The 20,520-nt window shown below is 50.1% G+C and overlaps 1 protein-coding gene across 3 annotated transcripts in view; it reads left to right on the top strand.

Annotated features, from left to right (window-relative positions):
• The first annotated feature begins 24 nt into the window (after positions 1-24).
• HDLBP (high density lipoprotein binding protein) overlaps positions 25-20,520 on the top strand; it is a 33,374-nt gene continuing 12,878 nt past the window's right edge. Inside the window, exons 1-10 of one of the 3 annotated variants that reach the window (XM_052685202.1) lie at positions 25-166; positions 13,191-13,258; positions 13,760-13,872; positions 14,771-14,925; positions 15,479-15,694; positions 17,294-17,500; positions 17,899-18,114; positions 18,915-19,121; positions 19,345-19,452; positions 19,988-20,092. In XM_052685202.1, the coding sequence (XP_052541162.1) occupies positions 13,797-13,872; positions 14,771-14,925; positions 15,479-15,694; positions 17,294-17,500; positions 17,899-18,114; positions 18,915-19,121; positions 19,345-19,452; positions 19,988-20,092 (1,290 nt within the window). In that variant the 5' untranslated portion in view covers positions 25-166; positions 13,191-13,258; positions 13,760-13,796. Of the gene's footprint in view, positions 167-10,018; positions 10,141-10,612; positions 10,632-13,190; positions 13,259-13,759; positions 13,873-14,770; positions 14,926-15,478; positions 15,695-17,293; positions 17,501-17,898; positions 18,115-18,914; positions 19,122-19,344; positions 19,453-19,987; positions 20,093-20,520 lie in introns of those variants that run through there. The other 2 variants (XM_052685203.1, XM_052685204.1) reach the window with 2 other exon arrangements.

The raw sequence follows: 20,520 nt of genomic DNA, 5'->3' as shown, positions 1-20,520 counted from the left end.
AGCGCGTGCGCCCGCTCGGTTCCCTTAGCAACCCGGCGGGCAAGGGTACGTGGGGGAGGGACCGGCGTTGTGCGGGTAGGTCACGCGAGTCCCTCTTCTTCACCAAGATGGCGGCCGGCCTTTCGGCCTCGTACCCAGCATAGGCTTCGCTGCGGGCCTACTAGAGGTAAAGCCGTCGCCGGTTGCCGCCTGTACCGGCCGAGCGGGAGGGAAGTGGGGGCGTGAGGGTGCCGCGACTGAGCGGGGAGAGGCGGCGGGGCCCGGCTCTGCGGCCGGGCGGCCTCTGCGCCTCCGACAAGATGGCGGCAGCAGAGAGACTGGCGCCGAGGGCGGAACGTCTAGCCAGCGCCTCGCTCCGCTCTATGGTCTGGGTCTCTCCTATTGGCGGGGGGTGCGCCACGTGCCGTTGGCCGCCCCCCGCGAACCATCGAGACGGGGCTGCACCGAGGGGCCGCCCCCTGCCTGTTAGCGGCCACCCCCGCCGCGCTCCGGTGGGGCGGACAAAAGCATGAGTCATGGCCGTTTGTCTCCGTGCTGCGGCCGTCCTCGGGGCCCAGGTGCTCCCTGGTGGTTTTCAACGTGAGGCACGCGGGTGTGGTCGCCTCCCCAGCACCGCGTGGTGCTCCTTCCCGTCCGGCACCTCGCCTCGGTGTGCCTTTAGGAGTCCTAAAGGACTTTTGCACCGTGGTGCGGTCAAAGCGTGAAGCAGATGTCAGGTTTGTGCCGCACGGAGCCAAACCCCATAATGTGCTGGGGGGTAAGGCTGAGCTGCTCCACCTTCCCGTAGGAAGGCTTTATGGCAGGCTGATATGGAGCAGGGAGGGCTAAGTGCACTGAGTTCACGGTCCTTGGACCCAGCTTGGCCAGCGCTAAGATGGTTCATCTCGTGGCAACGGCTCGTCCTAGGCGGCCTTCCCCAGCAGCAGGAGGAGGCAGTGTGCTGTGTTGGTAGTGGCATCTCATTGCTCAGGGCTGGAGGAATGAGCAATTCCCAGAATTTACAGCTCTTGTTTAGCACCTGCATGCTCCTCTGTGGCTGGGAAGTGAAAATTGGAGCTGGTCGCATGGATTTGAAGGGAATTGTTTCTTTTGCTGTGTTGTTGTGTAATGAGAGATAAAAATCTGCGTGCTGTTATGTGCTGTATTGCTTCAGTGTACGTTTTCTTTTTAGTAAGGTGAGTGAAGCCATAGCCAAATGTATTTTGAGTCTCCATTTCCCAGGCTGTTGCTATCTGAGTGCTGCAAAGATTGTGTCAGTTTAAAAACCAAGCCACAATTCACAGGTAATATAATTGCTTTTTTTTGCAATCCATGGTGAAAACTTGTCCAGGCACGGTTTCATAGGTGAACTGAATATTTCTCCCTCTAGTACAAGCATATACGTAGAATAGAATCATTAAGCTTGGAAAAGACCAAGTGTAACTGTCAACCCATTACTACCGTGCCTGCTAAATCATTCCCTTGGACCTCTACCTTAGAAGAAGAGCAGGAAAGGAAACAGTATAGATGTCCAAGCCTTGCATCTCCAGTCCTTTGTTCAGATTTGTTAGAGGCAACATCTTCCTGTTTGTAATGGATTCTCACAGTGTGGCCCATACTATGGGCAGGGCCACCCACTTACTCAAGGTACAAAAAAGCCTCTTCTTTCCAAAACAACTCAGAGTGGTATGGTTTTCCTCTGAGCCAAACAGGTACAGGAACAGCTCTTGGTAGACATGGAGGTAACAATATCTGGAGGCCTGTTAAGGTAGAGCTGGGAGGGGCCTTGTCCCTGTCTAGCCTGAGCTTTGCTGCTGCAGAAACATTCTGTAATCCTAGTTGTTCTCAGAAGGTGCTTTACTGAACGTTTTCTGAGAAGTGGTTAAGGAAGATTTCTGCATGTTTGTTTTGCATAAATGATTGTGGTGTTTGGCTCCTGACAGAGGGACACGTCTTCCTCATTTGTTGCAAGTTAAACTGATTTCTCTCTGCCTTCTTCCCCAGCTCCAGTTCTCCTTCAAGTGGTGAAAATGTGATGATGCTGCTACTTATATGTCAAAGGTTGTTCTCCATTTTTTTTCATTGGTCTTCTCTAGAATGGGCTGTTGGAGGTGGTGAGGGGAAAGAGACTTCCTCTCGATTTGGTATTTGAATGCATTTATGTAGGATAATGGTAACGACCAGCTTATTTTTGGTGGGACAAGGGCAGACAAACAGCTGGTTTCTTTTACAGTGTGGTCTGACAGGAGAGAGCTGTAACCGTTGGCTTCATGGCTGTTGTTGTGTGGGAGCTGTCTCAAGGCTTTAACAAGATAAACTGTGATGCTGTACCTGTGACAGCATTCCAGCTGGTATTGCCTTTCCCAAAATGAACTCTCTTGAACCCAAAAGCATGTCAAACTGGTACAGATGCAATCAGAAAGAGAAGTTATCTATTAGTCTCATAACATAAGCAGGCAAATAAGGTAATCTGGCAAGGCACCATCAGGAGAAAAGCCTTTGAGCGCCCTATGGACCTGCACAAGAACAGACCACTCTCTGGAGCATTGCCCTTACAGAAATGCTGTTACAGCGCTGGTGAAGACATGCACCACCAGAGAAGTTGCAACAGGGGTTTTAAAGTGGGCTGAGAAAGGCATGTTCACCCAGGACCTAACAAGTCTGACTTGTCCAAGAGCGGGTTACCGAGAAGCCAAGAGCCTGTAAAACTTTTGCAATGGGCATATGCAAGAACAAAGGAGGTGTTAATGGTATGAAAATACCAAAACAGATAAGAAGATAAGAAAGAAAAACCCAGCTGTAGCATTAGGTCTTTTTAATTACCTTCACGGTGAAAGAAGAGAGGGTTAGGTGGTTTTGTGCAGCCTGGTGGTATTAGTTGGTAGCTTCTTGTTTTGGTGGTGAGGCTTTAGTCTAGAAGCTATTCCAGCAGAACCCGTGCTACTGTGATATTGTGGGCAGTGAGAGTCCAGGTGGAAGGCAGCACCCATTGGGTGGGATTGTGGAGGAGCTGGGGAGGCACCTTGCAGCCCCTTTCCTGACCTTGGGACTCGTGCTAGGCTGTAGTTAAGGCAATGGTGTAATGTTTCAGGTTCAGGTTTTGCTTCAAGAGCCCTTTTCGTTTTAGAAATTCTTACTTTGAGAAGAGTAACTTTGGGTTACAGGCTTGTCCTGGGTTGGTCTTAGACTTGATGGAATTCAGCTTGTGGCTTTATTTAGCTGTCTTTTTAGCTTTAAAAGGACTGTTTACATCCTAAAATTCTGCTGTTAAAATCTCACGTGTTACACTGCCATCTTAAAAGGAAGAATCCTGCATGCTTCATCATTTTAATGACCTTTTCCCACTGCCACCCCCCAGTCTTCTTTCCGTGAGCTAACGTTGCCTCGAAGCTCTCATGGTGTGACTTCAGTGGAAGAGAATCTCACATTATGAAGGGAGTCAGGTTGAAGAGAGATGTATCAATAAATAAGGAGAAGTTCTGGCCAAAGCAGGGAAAAAAGCTGCTTTATTTAGAAAATTTTGTCTGCATAGAAGACTCCAGCTTACTGGAAGATTTATGTGTTTAAGATTTTAATTATAACATGGAGAAGTAGCAGTAAATGTTCTGGGTTTATTTTGTCTTATAAGAAACTTAGGTAAGTTAAAGCTGAAGGATTTTTCCCCTCAGTTTAGGTGATCTTTGGTGCTTCAGTCCATGCAGACTGGTACTGACCCAGCAGTCTCCAGAAGCAGGAATGTTCTTTCTGAAACTCTCGTATTCTACACATCCTTTTCCTCTAACCTGCTGGTGGGTGACTCTTCTCTCTTCTCACTCATGATTTGAGTTGGCTGATTCTTACAAGTATTTTGCACGTAATATATTATGTAGATATATTTATATAGGCATACTTAATAACTTGGATGCATTAATGGCTCTCGGTGCTGATTTCTTCACTTCAGCTGACTGAAAACGTCTGGTTTAGTCTTTGTGTACCAAATCTGCTTTGTGCCTTTGTGTTTTGGAAGGGGTTAGGCGAGTAGCTATGCGCAGGAGGCAGCGGCTGTGCGCTTAAGTATGCCTTTGTCTATGAGAAAACCAGCTGGATTTCTTCCTACTACTTGAAGTCATGTGAAATGGTAGTGGTGTTTAGATGGAGGGAGGCAGAGGGAAGAAGAATGTGTCATCAGACCTGCTGCTGGGGACTGGCTGCTGGGGACTGGCTGTGGCCCTGCGAGTGGTAGGGGCTGGGGTGAGGAGCCACGTCCAGCGAGTGGCACGAGAGAGTGCTTGTGTAGCAGCTGGCAGGAGAAAGCGGGAGAAACCCGAGAGAGGAGATAAACCGCAAAAGAGAACGGTTGGAGGAAACTGTAATGAGTTTAACTTCAGTGGAAAAATGGCACTGGAAGGAGGGAAGGGATTGGTTCGTTGGCTGCAAGATACCAAGAAACGATGATTCACAGGAAAAGTTTTGCCTTTGAGCAGATCGAATAGCACAGTGATACTCGTGCACCCTCCCTTCGAGGCTGTTTAATTCAATTGTAAAGTAAAACGGGTTTATTTGTTGATGCAGAATGGAAGCAGTACCAGGTTCCCTTACACTCAGCAGCACGGTGTCTGGAACTGTTTTCTGTAAATGGTTTTGCTGTCTTTTCTAAAGACTTTGCACCCGTGGAAAAGATCCGTTTGGGGACGGAATTGATGTTAATGGAGAGGGTGGAGGGATGGTAGGTAACCAAATAGAGCTCCTTGAGGGTTTTACATATGTACATCTGTCATAAATCTGGGTGATTCTGGTAACAAAGCACCCATGCCTATAATTCATCTGTACAGCGTGCAGTTTTGTCTGCACAAGAAATATGATTGAAATTTCTTGGAAATAAGTGCTGATAGTTGATACTGGTGGGCTGCAGCTATATACTTAATGGTCCAACATCCCAGCAAATAGCTGGATTCTAAGGAGTGAGGGCTTGGAACCTGGCAGTGTTCTGGCCATTGCTGTTCAGCCTGGAGGTGGCAAGTCATCTTGTGTTCAGCAGACAATTAATTGCTTGTTTGTGATCTGCCGGAGCCCACGGAACAGTCGTCTGACCCATGCACAGACCAGGTGATAAGGTTACCTATCAGGACTCGGGTTTTAAAGGAAGGCCACTGGCTTGTACATGTGAAGCAGATATGTCTAGCTTCTGTACGGCCAACCTCTGGCATATTTTTCATCAGGGACTGGATGAAAACCTTGTCAGGCTTCATTTAGGCCGTTGGTCTGTTGCAGGGGCATCACTCCTCTGTCCCTTACCCTGTATCAGCTGGGTTTGGTTGGCTACTTTATGGTGGTTTGTCTGAAAGATCCTCAAAGGCCTCTTTCAGAGGAGCATGTAACACCTCAATCCGCTCTGCTTTATGTCACCACCTGCTGGTTCTCTTCCCTGTTGCTGCTGGGACTGGAATTCTGCCTGTCCCTGCATTCGTTCCTTGAATAGGGCAGGACAGGATGTTTGCCAAAGGTGGCTGACAAACACAGCCTAGGCCAGGCCATGGGATGGGAGCAGGTATGTAGGATGAATACGCAGGCTGGAGAAGGAAAAAGGAAGAGAACAGGGGACAGCAGTGCAAGGAAGATGCCCCTCTGGAATGCACAGGGAAAGCCAGAGAAGAGCCCCAGTGAGAGACTAGGGGTAGTGAAATGAGCCAGCTACAGGTTGGCAGTGGGCTCTGTGTGTCCCCCGCAGTTCTGAGGGCTGGGTGGTTGTCCTCCCCTGGCCTTCCTCAGTGCCAGCCGGGCCCCAGCTGTTTCCATTGCACAGCAGAAAGCAAATTTGCTGTTATCTTCATTCGGGTGATAAGGGAAACGAAAATCCGTGTCGGAGCAGCTGCAAGGAGAGCCGAGGAGAACAAGTCGGAGAGCAGGCAGGGTGAGAGGAGGCTTGGGGTGTGTTATGGTTGGCGTGTTGTGTGTGCTCATGTTCTCCAAATGAATACCTTAGTGCTTCCTGCAGCCTGCTGGGACTCGGTGCCCGGTGTGATGGGGACCCTTGAGATCTCTGGAGAACAGCTAGTTTGTAAATACGTGACTGCTGCTTAAAATGGGAGCTCGTTAAGTTGCTCTGTGGAAACTTTTATAATGTTCCATACCTGCTCTTATAAATAGCTTCATGAAATGAAAATATTGAATGGAGAGCTCTGTTTGTGGCAGAGTTGTGGTTAAAAACGGGAGCAAACAAGCAGTTAGAGAAGTTTGGATGTTCTTGGAAATGGAAGACGTTTTAAACCCTCTATTTTATTTGCAGGCTTGCAATGCTTTGCTCATCCAAGAGATGCAATAGCAACGTGTGGGTGGAGGGCCCGACAGCATCAAGTATTAAAGCAAAAAAGATTGTACCTAAAGCAGCACACACATCCTTCCAGTTCCAGCCCAAGCCCGAAGAAAAATAGAGTGCGTTATCAAAAGACTTATTAAGTGCGAAATAATATTTGCAACAATTAGTGGAGCGGGCTTTACTCAGAGCTGCCGCTGTCTCTTCTTTCATGGCAGGCTTAGAGTGGCCCTGCAGATTTGGAAGGGAAGACTGTCTGGTTTTTTCACTGTCAGTTTAGATCACCATGATGTAATTCTCTCTAACACACCAAGAGCCTTTTGCTTGGCCTCGTAGAGATTAGGAATTAGTGCTTGCCTGTGGATATGTTGAGCCCCTGTTGCGTGTGCTATGAATAGGACAAAGGGAAGTGGTGCTTAAATAGCTGGGGTCCTATGGTGGCCTTTGGAAGTGGTGGTTAGAGTCAGGTATTTACTTTATTGCCTTTTCACAGCAATTGCTGCCAAGCCGGAGATTTCTTTTTTGGTAATTCTGAATTATTCCTCCTCCTGCAAACAAATAACTGGCTTCTCTGCAAGTTTGTTTGATTTTTATGAGCTCTTTGAGGTTTTTGCTTGTCACAGTGATGCTAGCTTTTATGGGTTGCGTTTTCAGACTATTTATTGTAACCCGAGGACAGAAGGAAAGAAACATCTACAAAGTAGGAGTGTCTTGTGGAGTTATGTGATGTGGGGAGCAGAGCATACCAGAGCACATAGAAAGTTTATAAAAATGGAGCTTCAGCATTCCCTTTAGTCTTCGTTATCCAGTAAACATTGGTAACTGAGGAATCTTCAGAATCCTTCGAGGGGCCACGAATCTTGCTTAGCTTTTTCTGTGTGGTATCAGGAATCGAAGGAGCTGAGCAAGAGATAAAAATAAATAAAATTACGTCTTGTTTAGTTTGCTGTTTTTCTGACTGTTTTGTCCCATTTGCTTTGCCTCCTTACCTAATTAAGTGAAAAGAAGTGGCTGTTGTCTTTATAAGCTGCTTTAATTGGCTCCTCGCATTCCGGCCCGCAGAAGAGCAGCGGAACGTACCTGAAGGAGTGTGGGAGAGCACAGCAGCACGATAAGCTGAGGGGCTTTGAATGATCTGTGACGGGTAATGCAAAAAAAGGACAAGCTCAGGCTTTGCAAGTCTGCTGCCCTTCCATGCTATGTGATATGAGAGCTGCTGGCAATATTTCTCTGGGGGGGCTGGGGGAAAAGTTGCCACGTGTTCACTTTGTATTGTGATTGCCAAGGGAAAGAGAGCAGGGACACTGAAAAGGTAAACAAAAGAGCTCCAGCCCAGTGGCCAAAGCAGAGTAAAGTAAAAGTTTCCTTTTGAAGAATAGGAAGGAAATAGTGCCTGCTTTGTTCTGCAGGATCTCTGCAATCCCCACGTCTTGGCTAACCGTGATATTTAACCACAAGTGTCCAAACAGGCTTTGGGAGGTGGCTCCAGGTAATTATTGGTGGAAGATTTTATTTTCTTTTTTAGTGCAGGCAGAACAGATAGTGCTGCAGCATGGCTCCAAAGGCACCTGTGTAAGACGAGCACACAGTGTGGTAATTATTTAAATGAAAAAGCACATTCAGATCAGCCTAAACTGCCAAAATTGGGATGAAAGGTTGTCAGAAAACAGAAACCTTTTTCACTACTGGCAGAGTCAGGCATGGAATGGCTCACCCAGGAGCTTGGTGCAGCTTTGGAGGTTCCAGGAGGTGACGGAACAAACCCCTGAGCACCCAGTGTGACCAGCAGGGCCCGGGGTTGGCTGCCCTGCATTTCTGTGCCAGCTCTCTCCTGCTGTGCTGTGCATCAGGAAAGTCATATCTCATTCTCTTCCCGTTCTTGATGCAAGTTTTGTTACTGCAAAGCAGCACAGGCTGATGCTCCATTTTGTTTTGTCTGCTGTGTCGTGGGTCTCCCAGGCAGAAAACCTGAACTCTGCCTCTACTTCAAACTTTCCAGTTCTTCAGTTTGCCTGTAATCATCTCTGAAGTGCAGGTAGGAAGCTCACTTGACTGGTGCAAGTGTTATTTCTTTCTGAAATTACCAGACTTCTCTCCCAGAGCAAGTGGGAGGACTGCCCCTGACCTTTGCTTTGCAGTTGGATCGATTTTATTCAGCTGTCCATTGACTTTCTTCCTCATCTCAGAAATGGCATTTGCTTTGTGATAGCACCTGGCATCCAAACAACCTGCGTGGACTTAGTATTCCACAGAGCAGATCAGACCTTGTGTGCACACAGCCAGGGCAGCCGGGAGAATCCCACCAGTCAGTGCAGTTTGAACTGGCAGCAGGACCAGGCGTGGGGCTCAGTCTCTGGGCTGGTCAGTGATAACCACTGGGTCTGGAGCCCTCACAAGTGCCTGCTTTGCTCTGAACTTGTGTCTTTTTCTCTTCCTGCATTCACAGAGCTTGAAGCTTCTTGTTCATGTTAGAACTCCATTGCCACCAGTGAGTTGCTCCCATTCTTATGGACTTTGCTTGCTCCCTCTGTGTAGAGCGCCCTGTGACAGCCTCAGAAGGGCAGTGTATATGTTGTTTGCTAGCTGAGGATTGCATAACTTTGTTGTCAGAATGCCCAGGAAATAAGTTTGTCTTTTGAATGAGCTTTTTGGCATGGGAGACCTGCAGAGGTTAATCACCTTGCTTCGGTATCTGCTCAGCAATTCTGCTTGTGCAAGAGGAGAGCTGCCCTCTAGCAGCACACTTACCAGGAGAAAGGCAAATGGTGCTGTGCTCCCCTGGGACCCTGTATTTATAGCACCTAGGTTACCAGAGACACAACACCTGGCTGCATGCCTTCCTGCCACCTCCCTCCCCAGTCACAGCACCGCTGATTGCAGCTGGGCTTAGGCTTACCGGTGGGCTCACATGGGCTGCAGTTTCCCTATTGGATATTCACAGCCTCCTGAAGGTGGTGAGATTGCACCAGGTGCAGCTGAGGGCAGAATTGTTGGGGCTGGTCATGGTGTATGAGTGAGGAGAAGAGGAGGTGGGCTCGGGTGCCTTTGGAAGTTACAGTAAGAAAAGAGAAGCTGGACTGAAAGCCACTGGGATGTGTGCAGCACGGTCTCACCCAATGCCAGGCAGTTTTTAGGATGTTGTTTTATGTAGAGGTGTGAGAAACGCAGAAGGATCTCCATAATTTGATCTTTAACTTCAATGTAAAGAAGGTTTTCCGAAGTGTGCTATTGGGAGATGGCAAGGCAGGCCGTAGCGATGGCTTCAGAGCAGCATCTCCTGCTCTTTGGCTGGGAACCCAAACGTGCTCTGGCATACCGGCGCCCCGTGTCCTAAATCCTCTCTTACTGTGCTTTTTAACGATGGACTTCTTTATCCCACTTCTGCCGTGCTGCTGCCGAGGGACGTGGGTGTTTCGGGGCGGTCCTTCGTTGCGCGCAGTGTGGGGTGAGCACCCAGAGCACCGCCGGGCGCTGATGTGTGGGGTTTTAGCAACGTGGGGCCGCACTGAAACAGGAAATCGAGTCGCTGCACAGGGGGGAGCGCGCTCGGGTCGCTTTCCAGAGAAGTTTCTGGCGAGGAAAGTAGGGCTCTTCTCTCGGAACGGCGTACAAGAAGCGGCCGGAAGAAATCCCCGACGAGCTGCGGGTCGGCCCGGGGGCGGCTCGGCTCGGCCCGGCGTTGTGCTGGCCGCGCGCTGCCGCTGCCCCGCTCCGCTCGGCGGCCCCGCCGGTTAGGGGCACGTCCCGCTGACGTGCGGCGCGGGGATTGGCAGCGGCCCGCCCTATATAGGGCCGCCGGAGGGCTCGCGCCGCTCTCCCAGGAGCGCTCCCGGTTCTCCAGCAAGGCGGGCGAGCGGCCGCGGGCCGGAGTGAGTCGCGGCGCTGCGGGAGGGCGCGGGGAGCGGAGCGGGGCCGGGGGGCTCGCGTCCAGCCGGGGGAAGCTCCGGCGGCCGGCGCGATGAGCGAGGGGCTGAGGGGGGGGGGGGCGGCGGCGCGGGGAGCGGGACGAGGAACGCGCGGTGGGCGCCGGGGAGGAGCGGAGCGGAGCGCTCGGGTCCCGCGGAGCGGCGCTCGGAGCGGCGCGGACACCGCGCCGGGTGACAGCGGCCCGGCCCGCCGCCGCCCCGCCCCCGGTGCCGGCAGTGCTGAGGTGGCGCTGGCGGCGCCGCCCGGCCTGGGCCCGCCGCCTCCCCGCCGCGCCCGGCTCGAGTCTCCGCGGGGCCCCGCGGGCCGGAGAGGAAGGGGCACGGCCGGGAAGGGGCTCGGCAGCCGCGCGTCCTCCTTGCGGGCGCCCGAACGGAGCGCGGGCCGCGGGGCGGCCGGGCACAAAGTGAGCGCCGTGCGAGCACGGGAAACCGAGGTAGGGGAGGAGGCGGCGAGCGGGTTAGGAGGGGAGAAAACGCGCACAGAGCTCGGATTGAAGGCTGGCCGCGTCCGGCAGGCGCCGGTCACGTTGCGCGCTGCCGCAGGAAGCGGTGGAAGGGCTCCATCCTGCCACGCAGCAGCTGGCCGCCGGGAGCGAGCCAAGGCTGGGCGGCCCGGCATACCTGGGGCGGGCAGGAAGCGCGTAACGCCGAGCTGCCGTCGGCTCGGACGGACCGGCAGTGCGTGGACCCGGGCGAAGGACGGCAGCCGGCTCGGTTGCCCGAAGCTTTAGCCGCGTCTGGTTGTAAGCACCGTAACGCAGAATGCAAATATTTCTGTAAAATATCACCCGGCTGCCTGTTTCTGGCCACTGGCGTTGGTTGTGTTGGCAGTGCAGCGCGAGACTTTGCTTTTGTTTCCCTTTATACAAACATTTCCGTATGGTTAGGGCTGGCTTTGGCTAGGAGCTATTCTCAGGATGATTTGTTCTCCTATTTAAGCATGCTCCGATCTCGTGAAGCTTGCTGTGGCCGTGCTGCGGGCAGCCATGAGGCTGGCGGTTCGGAACCTGGTGACCCAGCCAGCCGTGTGCCGGCCTGACGTGGCTGTAAGCTTAATTTCAAAGCCTGCAGTGGGATGGTGAGGAGGTGTGGGCTTCAGACGCAGTGCCGCTGCTAACGTTATGTTTAAAATACCATTCTGATGGCCACCTCCAATTTTGGCCAGAGATGAATCCCCGAGGCCTACAGTATACCAGATGTTTGGGGTTACTGGAGATGGAAAACATTTGTTCTTAGCTTGCCGTATGGGTGACAAAGCAGACATTCACAGGGGTAAGTGCTGCCCTTAGATTTCGAATATCTAACTCTGCTCTGAGGTGTTGCCTGCAAGATCTCCACAGCTGGCGTGGACACACTGAAACCAGCAGCTGTGCCTTGAGGTTATGCTTCGAGGTTATGCGTCGTAGGCTGCCACTATTTTGGTGTAGTTTCACCAGTTTCTCATCCTTCTCCCCCTCTAAGGAGCAGAACCAGGTGATGCTTCCCGGAGATGAGAACTATAACTGCATCCATGCCATTAGCAAGGCTGTGGCCAGAGCCTCGCAGCTGCTTGTGGCGTATGGGGTCCTGCTGGCTCCTGCCCTCGGTCCTGTTGGCACCTTGCCCTGAGGCAGCGGCATCCTCAGAGTGACCCAGTGAGCTGAAGGCGGTGTTGGCAGCTCTGTTTGCGTGGTGATGTGATCCTCAGCGTACCCAGGGACAGTGAGCACAGCACGAACATTTCTTCCAGAGCAGGCAGCCAGCCTCCCTTTCCTGCACGCCAGCCTTGCAGAGCCTCCATGTGCTGCAGAAGCTGTGCTTCAGGCAACGCGGCTGGGAGCTGTCACCTGGCAGCAGCAGGTCGCTGGAGAATTAATTGTAACATTAGCTCCATTGCTCAGGTGGTGGTGAAGCAGGTGGAAATTCCCTGTGTGGCTTTCACTGAAACACAGATCGGGTCCCTGTGAGCCTGATGCACTCCTTTCCTCCTGCCTCTGTCCCCTGTTCTGTCGCCCCATCAGTGTGATGCAAGATGCCACGTCAGAGGCTCAGCTCTTTGGAGGCTTTTCTGGCACGCTGGGAGAAATGGTGAAGATCGGTTTCCTGAGAAGTGCTGGAGCTCGCTTTTAGAAACAGCAGTGCAGGCTTTGTGTAGGAGAGGGACCTGTTGTGCCACAGGCACTCGGCGGCACTGGACTTCAGGAGGCTGCAGGCCCTGCAGGAGCACACACATGCGGCTGGGGGGTGTGCAGGAACTGTTGCACATCTGACAGCATGTACTTCCCAGGCTTTTATTTTCTTATTTATATTCCCGATCAGTGCTGCAGATGCAGGAGATATAAAGCTCCCACCAACAACCTATTTATTTCAGGATGCCTTCGAAACAGTCCATGTAAATCACTGTGGTGGTGTTTTTTTTTCCTTCGTAATGACAGACCTGGAGCCAGAGTTCAGTGCCTGTTGTATCATCTTATTGCAATAAAAAACCAAGAGGTGGACTGGCCAGCAGCTGCATGTGGATAGTCCTGAGCGTTTGCCTTAGTTTGTGAGGATGTCTGTGTTGATTCACCCAAGCTCCACTAAACTACATTCCTAACCCGTGAGCGATGGCAGTGTTGTTGGCAGATTTTCAGGTTGTTAGTCTCCTCTGACTAGATGTCAATGCTCTCGCTGCAACCCTGAAATTTCATGTCTACCTTGCACATTTGGTGCTAATTGACTGTATTTTTGCCTGTACTGCATGGCTGCTCCTGCAGCTGGTGTGATGAAAGGGCAGCTTCCCCAGGCTTCCTGCTGTGAGGGTCAGCAGGCAGCGGCATTGTCTGCAGCTCTAGTAAAGCATGACAGGTAAAGTGTGGTGAGATGTGACTCAGTAGGAGAGCATCTTGGATAGGATGCAAGTTTGAAACACAGTACAGCAGTGCTCTCTTGCAAGTTACAGTAACACGAGTGTCATATTTTCCTGTTGTCTTGGAGCAGCCGCATAAATATTTTTCTTTTCTTTTTCTGTAAAGCAAAAGCTGGCAGGCTGACAAACGGGCAGCTTACAGGACGGACTCTCTGGCTACTGACCATTTAGCTGGTAAGTTCCTATTTTGGGAGTGCCAAAGATCTTGGTGTTGCTAAGCATGCTTATCAGAGCGGTGTTCTGAGCGTATCCCCAAATCAGCAGGAGCTCAGACATTTAACTGAGCCATCTACCAGAGGAGGCAGCATCCTGGGCCTCTTTCATTTTCTCTCCAGGATTACACTGTGGTCTTAGACTCACTATCCAGACTTTTTGCACACCTTTAATAATAGATAGATTAATTAGAGTATCTTTTAGCACCTTGCATTCTCCCCTTTTCTGATGACATTAAGTTGTGCATCCTCTCCCTTCTTAATGAAGAACTTTGCTTTTGGTGTCCACTGTTCCATGTGTTCCCATCTGGACTAGTAAGAGAGCTGGGCAGCTGACTGGTACTCTAGGAGGCCGATTTCACGATGCTGATTGACAGAGCTTAGCATGCTTTGTTCCCCTGGGTAATTTTTGTGCCCCTCGAATGGTGTTGGTAACAGTGGCACCTCCTCTCTCACTCTCCAGTGGCATACCCGGATTGTGTGTGGGTGGGAAGTCGACAATGAGCTCCGTGGCAGTTTTGACCCAGGAGAGCTTCGCTGAACACCGCAGCGGCCTGACTCAGCAGCAGGTGAAAGGTGAGAAAACAGCTGAGTGCCTGTGCCGTGTCTCTAAATGTAGACAGGGCTCCTTGCTATTACAGCGCTCACTTCAGGCATCTGATTCCCCACGAGTGTGCGAAAGTTGCCTTCTCCATTCCTGCATGGGTGGCTCACCACACACTCTAGCTGTCCACTAATGGCAGCACCATGCAGAGCCTGGAGGAAGCGAGCCTCAGATCTTCATGCAGCTCTGACTAGCAACTCTGTTGACTGTGAGACAGGATACATGCAAGAGTGGGGCACTGGGCTGCAGCGGGGCCTCTTTGGATTGGTGTGCTGGACTCAGTCATTTCCTTCCTTTGCTCAGCCAGGTGCTGGGTAAAGTAAGTGTAACTGGCTGGCTCACTGGTGCCTTTCTGCACCCGTCCTCCAGCTGCCAGCTGGCCCACTTGGCACAGTGCAGCACACAACTGAGTTGAGCATAATGTCCTCATACAGACTTTCCCTGGAGTCTGCCCTAACTGTAACACTTCTCCCTGCCCTCCCCTTGGTTGTGTGTTTGTCTCATCCCTTCTGACCTGCAGCCTTTCTCTGTTCTTTTACATTCGTTCTGCTCAGCTCATTGTCCCCTCATCAAGCTCCTCTTTACAAAGTTTGCAGCAGTGTGCTGTTTTCTGCCACCATTCATTTGCACATTCCCTTTCTGCATCAGACAAGGCAAGCTGGTCATGGCATCTACTGCAGTCTGCTGTACTGAGTTCAGTTGTGCAGAGTTGGCTGTTTCCACAAGCATAACTGTAATAGAATTAATAGTAGTGCACAAGTCACTTACTTTCCCTTTTAGTGTATAAATGTGCTTGCACTGCCGATCAGTAGGGGCATCTCTGCCTGGAGAGCATCTCTAAAGAGATAAATCCTGTTTGCTTCACTTCAGTTACAGCTTTAAACTCTGAAGAAGAGAATGATCCTCCAACCTACAAGGAAGCCTTCCCTCCGCTCCCTGAGAAAGCACCATGTTTGGAAGCTGCCCAGGAACCATCTGGTCCCTGGAGCAAGATCCGACCGATAAAGGCTTCTGTCATCACTCAGGTTGGTGGGAGCAGGCACCCTATCCCCTCTCCTCTTTCTTTCTTCCAGAAAACAGTTGAAACAAAGCTTTCCTCGGAGCATGAAATCCTTCGTGTGTCAGATTGGCAGCCTCTTTGCCTCTCAGGGCATGAGGAGAATTGCACCTGAGACCTAGGACCATTCTGGGAGGAGGGGAAAACTGTTGGAAAGCTGTTCAGAGAATGCTTTCAGTCCCTACTGCAGAAATAGCTAGAGCAGGCCTGAAGGGGGGGATTGCAGAAGTCAAGCAGTGAGCACTAATTTTTAAGTACTCTGGCTGTTAACTTAGTGCTTCTACCTGCCTGACATGCTCTGGGAGGACTCTCAGCATGGGACAGTGTGGCTGCTACAGCACTCTTGCCCTGTCACTACTCACAGCCTGTGTCCACCTTGGAAGTGCCCATGGGTTATCCAACCCTGGGAACTTAGTCTTTCAGCAGAGTCAAGACAGCAAGAACAGAGGGAGGCACTGGCAATCGAAACCATACTCACTGTTTGCTGTGCCTTTTCTCTTATTTGTCCTGTGGCTGAGCAGGTGTTTCATGTGCCACTAGAAGAGAGAAAATACAAGGACATGAATCAGTTTGGAGAAGGCGAGCAGGCCAAGATCTGCCTTGACATCATGCAGAAGACAGGAGCTCACCTGGAGCTGTCTCTCGCAAAGGACCAGGGCCTTTCTATCATGGTCTCTGGCAAGCTGGAAGCAGTCATGAAGGCTCGAAAGGAGATTGTCGCTCGGCTGCAGACACAGGTAGGGGGCATCTAACTGTTTCTTACTTCATCCTTGCTCTTCCCCAAGATTGAGAAATGTGTTGAGACCCCTGTGTGTGTCTGCTTATAAGCTGAGGAGGTGTTATTAGATGACTAATTCAGCTTTGCTGTATATTTTCAAAGCACACCGTTGGCGATTTGGAATGGAGGTGATGGTTAAAATAGGGTGCAGACTTAATTACAGGCCATTGGTGTTGTATGAAGGGTGGAGTCTACAATCTGTGAACGCTTGGATTGCAAACAACTTTATGCTGAGGTGCTGGTCCTGGAGGGGATGCAGACCCTTCACACAAAACCACTGGCCTGTGAGAATGGGACTGTTCCACCTACGTCCTTCATGAAGGGATGAGAGAATGAGAGCTCCTGCCAAAAGCTTAGTGCTTGAGGTCAGGGTTCTGGGTGGTGTAATTAAAGCTGCACTAGTAAGGAGCCGCAGCTCCGTTGTTTCAATTGCTTCTTTCAGTCCCGTAGGTTTTGATTCATCACCTTCAGATTTTTGAGTTCGTAGTCAGGATGGTAGCACTTGTTAGGCTGTATTGCAGCCAGATCTTGTATTCATGTGCAATGTCAAAGGCAGTTAATACAGTAGTTAATATTATGTTTGCTTCAGCGCTATTCAGCCCATGTGTCATATCCTGCCAGAGGGAAGAGAAAGGGACAAACCCTAAGTAATGTGCACCTGAAAAATCAGTTCAGGTTGTGCTATACATGACCCGCTCTCCCCAGATGTACCTCCTACTGCTTTGGCCCCAGACGAAGGTGTGTCTGGATTCCCAACTGCTCCTAGGCTTGGCTGGCTTCATTATAAGAACACAGGGTCGAAGATCAAATGATCTTTTTTCATTTTTTCCATTGTCGTTGGAATGCTGTGCGTCTCATTGCTGTTAGTAGTTAAATATTCACAGGAGTCATGAGCATTGTAGCAGTCACAACCTAGGAGGCAAGTAAAGCTTCAGTGAGAAGGGAGGAAGTCAGGAATCCCTGCTATAAAACATCTCTTTAAAAGTAGATTGAGGGAAGCTTTTTGGGCCCTTTTTCCAAGAGGTAGTCCTATAGGTAGTCCTGGCAGCGTAAGTACTACACTGAAAACCAGTGAGTAGCAGTATCTCATAGCTGTCTGTCTGCTGGGGCAGGTTTCTGGTGTTAAATTTCTGTTTCCTAGGAGTCAGCCTGTGTGCCTTGTTCTCTTAGCAGCAGATGTCAGAGCTCAGATAAACTCCACCCCTGAGCCATCGTCTCAGTTGCTGTGTGGTACTGCATCTGTTCGTTATGCTGAAAGAGAGGCATCTCCTCATCGGTGTCCAAAGGCCTTTGCAAATTCTGAGTACTGCTTCTGGACAAACAGAAGGGTTTTGAGGAAAAGATGGGACTTAGTCTCCTCGTGTATAGGCACTGCAGATTAACTGCCGTGGCACAGTATCAGTACTTAGGCAGGATATGCTGGGAAGACATTGTGTTTCCTCTTTAATGGTACTGCTCAGCAGCATCTAACTTGCTTTCTTGCTTTCCCCAGGCCTGCTTCTGCGGGTCTGCCATTGCAGACAAAGGTTCTTACACTTGTTTGGTTCCTGTGTTTCAGGCTTCAGCAACAGTTGCCATCCCCAAGGAGCACCACCGCTTTGTCATTGGAAAGAATGGCGAGAAGCTGCAGGACCTGGAGCTCAAAACTGCAACCAAAATCCAGATCCCCCGCCCAGATGACCCCAGCAACCAGATCAAGATCACCGGCACTAAAGAAGGGATTGAGAAAGCCCGGCACGAGATCCTGCTCATCTCTGCTGAGCAGGTACTGCAGTGCTGTGATCTTGCCATTTTACCTCTCCAATGAATGCTGCATGTTAGTAGCTACTGTGGCCATGCTTGGTTGCTGGTATGTTAGTGAGAACAGAGACATGGACTGTATGAGCATCTACACCAGCTTCTTCAACTTCCTGATCTCCATTTTGTCCATTTCTTAATTCAAATAAGTTTGTTTGATGTTTGAAGTGGGCCATAATCGGATGCCAGCTTAGCCAAGGCCAGATGTTAGAATGGTGAATACCATAAAACATGAGTAGCAACAGTAGGATTTGTAGCCAGAAGAGAATGGAGATTTACATGGGCCAGAGTGTCAAGTAGGGCACCACCATGTCTGGCAGAGGTTGTATAACAGCGGGCAGTTCTCACAGAGTTTTGTTCTTCCAGGATAAGCGTGCTGTGGAGCGGCTGGATGTGGAGAAGGTGTTTCACCCCTTCATTGCTGGCCCTTACAACAAGCTGGTGAGTGAGCTCATGCAGGACACGGGGACACGCATCAACATTCCTCCACCCAGCGTCAACAAGACAGAGATAGTCTTCACTGGAGAAAAGGAGCAGCTGGCCCAGGCTGTTGCTCGTGTTAAGAAGATCTATGAGGAGAAGGTATGGTCCCTATAAGTTCCCCATCTTCCTCCCAACGTGTTCAGAGTCCCTCTTCTCTTCTTCTGCTTCTCTCTGTTTATGTCTTCCTCGTGTCAGCTCTGACTGCAGTCCTTGCAGTGCATAGCCCTTGATCTTACCATTTCCTTACTCAACAGAATGAAACTTGGGGTGATGTTGCCAGGGAGGTGACAGATGTCTTGTTTTTTTGTCTCATGGGATTCAGCAGACCATGTAGGGCTCCCTTAGTTTGCACTGGTGACACTAAGGAGGGAAATGTGAAGTCTGCAGTGGTGGCCAGCTGACAGTAAAAGGTTGCTACATAAATAGAAGTTTCTAAAGAGTGAATTTCACTCCAGTTTACTTTCCGCAGCCAACGTCGTTGTGAATATCCTTGCTGTGGGTTATTGGGGTGTTTTTTCTCATGCTTAGGTTTGTATTTGTACCAGTTTGGATTTCAACATAGTTAATCAGCTTATAGCCAAGTAACCTACATGGTATTGCGTTACACCACTGCCTTGAGGACAGCTGAGTGTTGAGCCCTGTTGTGCAAGGCCGTGTGCATGGTCTCCTCCATGAAGGAGGAGAATGCTGGTTTTGTACTTTGACTACGAGTCTGTGAGCACAAGGCTTTCTATGGGCAGGGCCCCACTAGGTGCTGGGGTACTGCAGAACCAACATGCTCAGCTTTGCTTTGCTCTTTACTTGGTGCAGAAATTCACTGCGTCTGCTGCCTCTTCCTTCCACTCTTGTCCTTCTCTGTCCCCCCTGTAATTGATGCCCCAGTGCCTCTGCCCCCACAGAAAAAGAAGACTACAACCATTGCGGTGGAAGTGAAGAAGTCCCAGCACAAGTACGTCATCGGCCCCAAGGGGAATTCCCTGCAGGAGATCTTGGAGAAAACTGGAGTCTCTGTCGAGATCCCACCCACTGACAGTAGCTCGGAGACGGTGATACTGCGAGGCGAGCCCGAAAAGCTTGGGCAAGCATTGACTGAAGTCTATGCAAAGGTACTGAGGAGATGGGCTGGGTCAGATGGGTTAGAAAGTCACGTTAGGATATAACTAGGAGCAGCATGGACGGGTGGAGGAGGAGTGGTCTTTGTTGGGCTGTTAGAGATGCTGTTAGAGATTGCTGCTACTGAGGATACACCGTAGAAATCGGAACTGAATTTTTGTGGAGACTTCATCCAGTGTGTCCATCAAACAGCTTTTTACATTTTCTGTCTTTCAGGCCAACAGTTTTACCGTCTCCTCGGTCTCTGCCCCCTCTTGGCTTCATCGTTTCATTATTGGAAAGAAAGGACAAAACCTGGCCAAAATAACTCAGCAAATGCCAAAGGTATGGGCGAGCTGGTCAGCTTGAGCACTTTCTATAGAATATGGTTTATTCCAGATCGCTGTTTGTAGAAGAGAAACATGCTCTAGAGTGAGTGAAACCAAGGAGGAAGAGGCACAGATCATAACATTAAAGCCTCCCTTCCACTGCTGCTTATGCTACTCATCCTAAGTTATTCTTCTGGTTATTCCTTCAGAGGAAGCTTGAGGTGGCACTAGTTGGAGAATTGATGTGGTAACATACTTATAAGTGCTGAATTCAATTAGGCTTTCTTGCTGTGAGTTCATGTTGAGATAAGGTGAGGTGAGCAACTTCTCTGAAGCCCTTGCAAGCATTAAGAACAGCATGAGAGCCACAGGCTCTAGAAGGCCACTGGCCAAATGGTGCATTACTGTCTTCTGAAAGCTGAGGAATAACTTGTGTGTCTTGTGGGAAGGAAAATATCTATTAGTGGCAGAGATTATGTAGGTCTGATTAAGGGCATTGATCTGTCTCATACCTTGGAAAATTCTTAATGAATTCACTGCCTTGTCTCAAGGTTCACATCGAATTCACGGAAGGAGAGGATAAAATCACTTTGGAAGGACCTACAGAAGATGTGAATGTGGCTCAGGAACAGATTGAAGTCATGGTCAAGGATCTGGTAAGTTGGTGTTAGTAGTTTCAGTTCATTAGAAGGGGCAGCAGAACAGAGATGATAAGTTGTGTTTCACATTTATGATGTTTTTCCCTGCTTAACAGAACTTGCAGGAGGCAAGTGGCATATAATCAATGAATATACAGATGTTATAATTAAGAAATAGGCTAAACAGGTTAGCATGCTAAAGGAGAATGGATGGAACGCTTACCCTTGTCCTGGGCTTGCTGAGAAGACTCCAAGAGGAGCAATCTCCAAAAGAGATCCTTCTCCAGTGGCAGTCAGCTCTTAAATGGGGTCTAGGAGAGGTGGAGCCAGGCTCCACTCCTTCCAGTAGCGCAGGAGGATTGTCTTCACCTGTCCTCCCAGGCCTGACTCAGTGCTTGCCTCTGGTGGTCAGTCAGAGGTTCAGGTCGTGATTCAGCACTTCCCAT

This window comes from Tympanuchus pallidicinctus, unplaced genomic scaffold (genome assembly GCF_026119805.1).
Source record: "Tympanuchus pallidicinctus isolate F22 unplaced genomic scaffold, pur_lepc_1.0 scaffold22, whole genome shotgun sequence".
Classification (NCBI taxonomy): Eukaryota; Metazoa; Chordata; class Aves; order Galliformes; family Phasianidae; genus Tympanuchus; species Tympanuchus pallidicinctus.
This window is presented reverse-complemented; position numbering and strand designations above follow the sequence as displayed.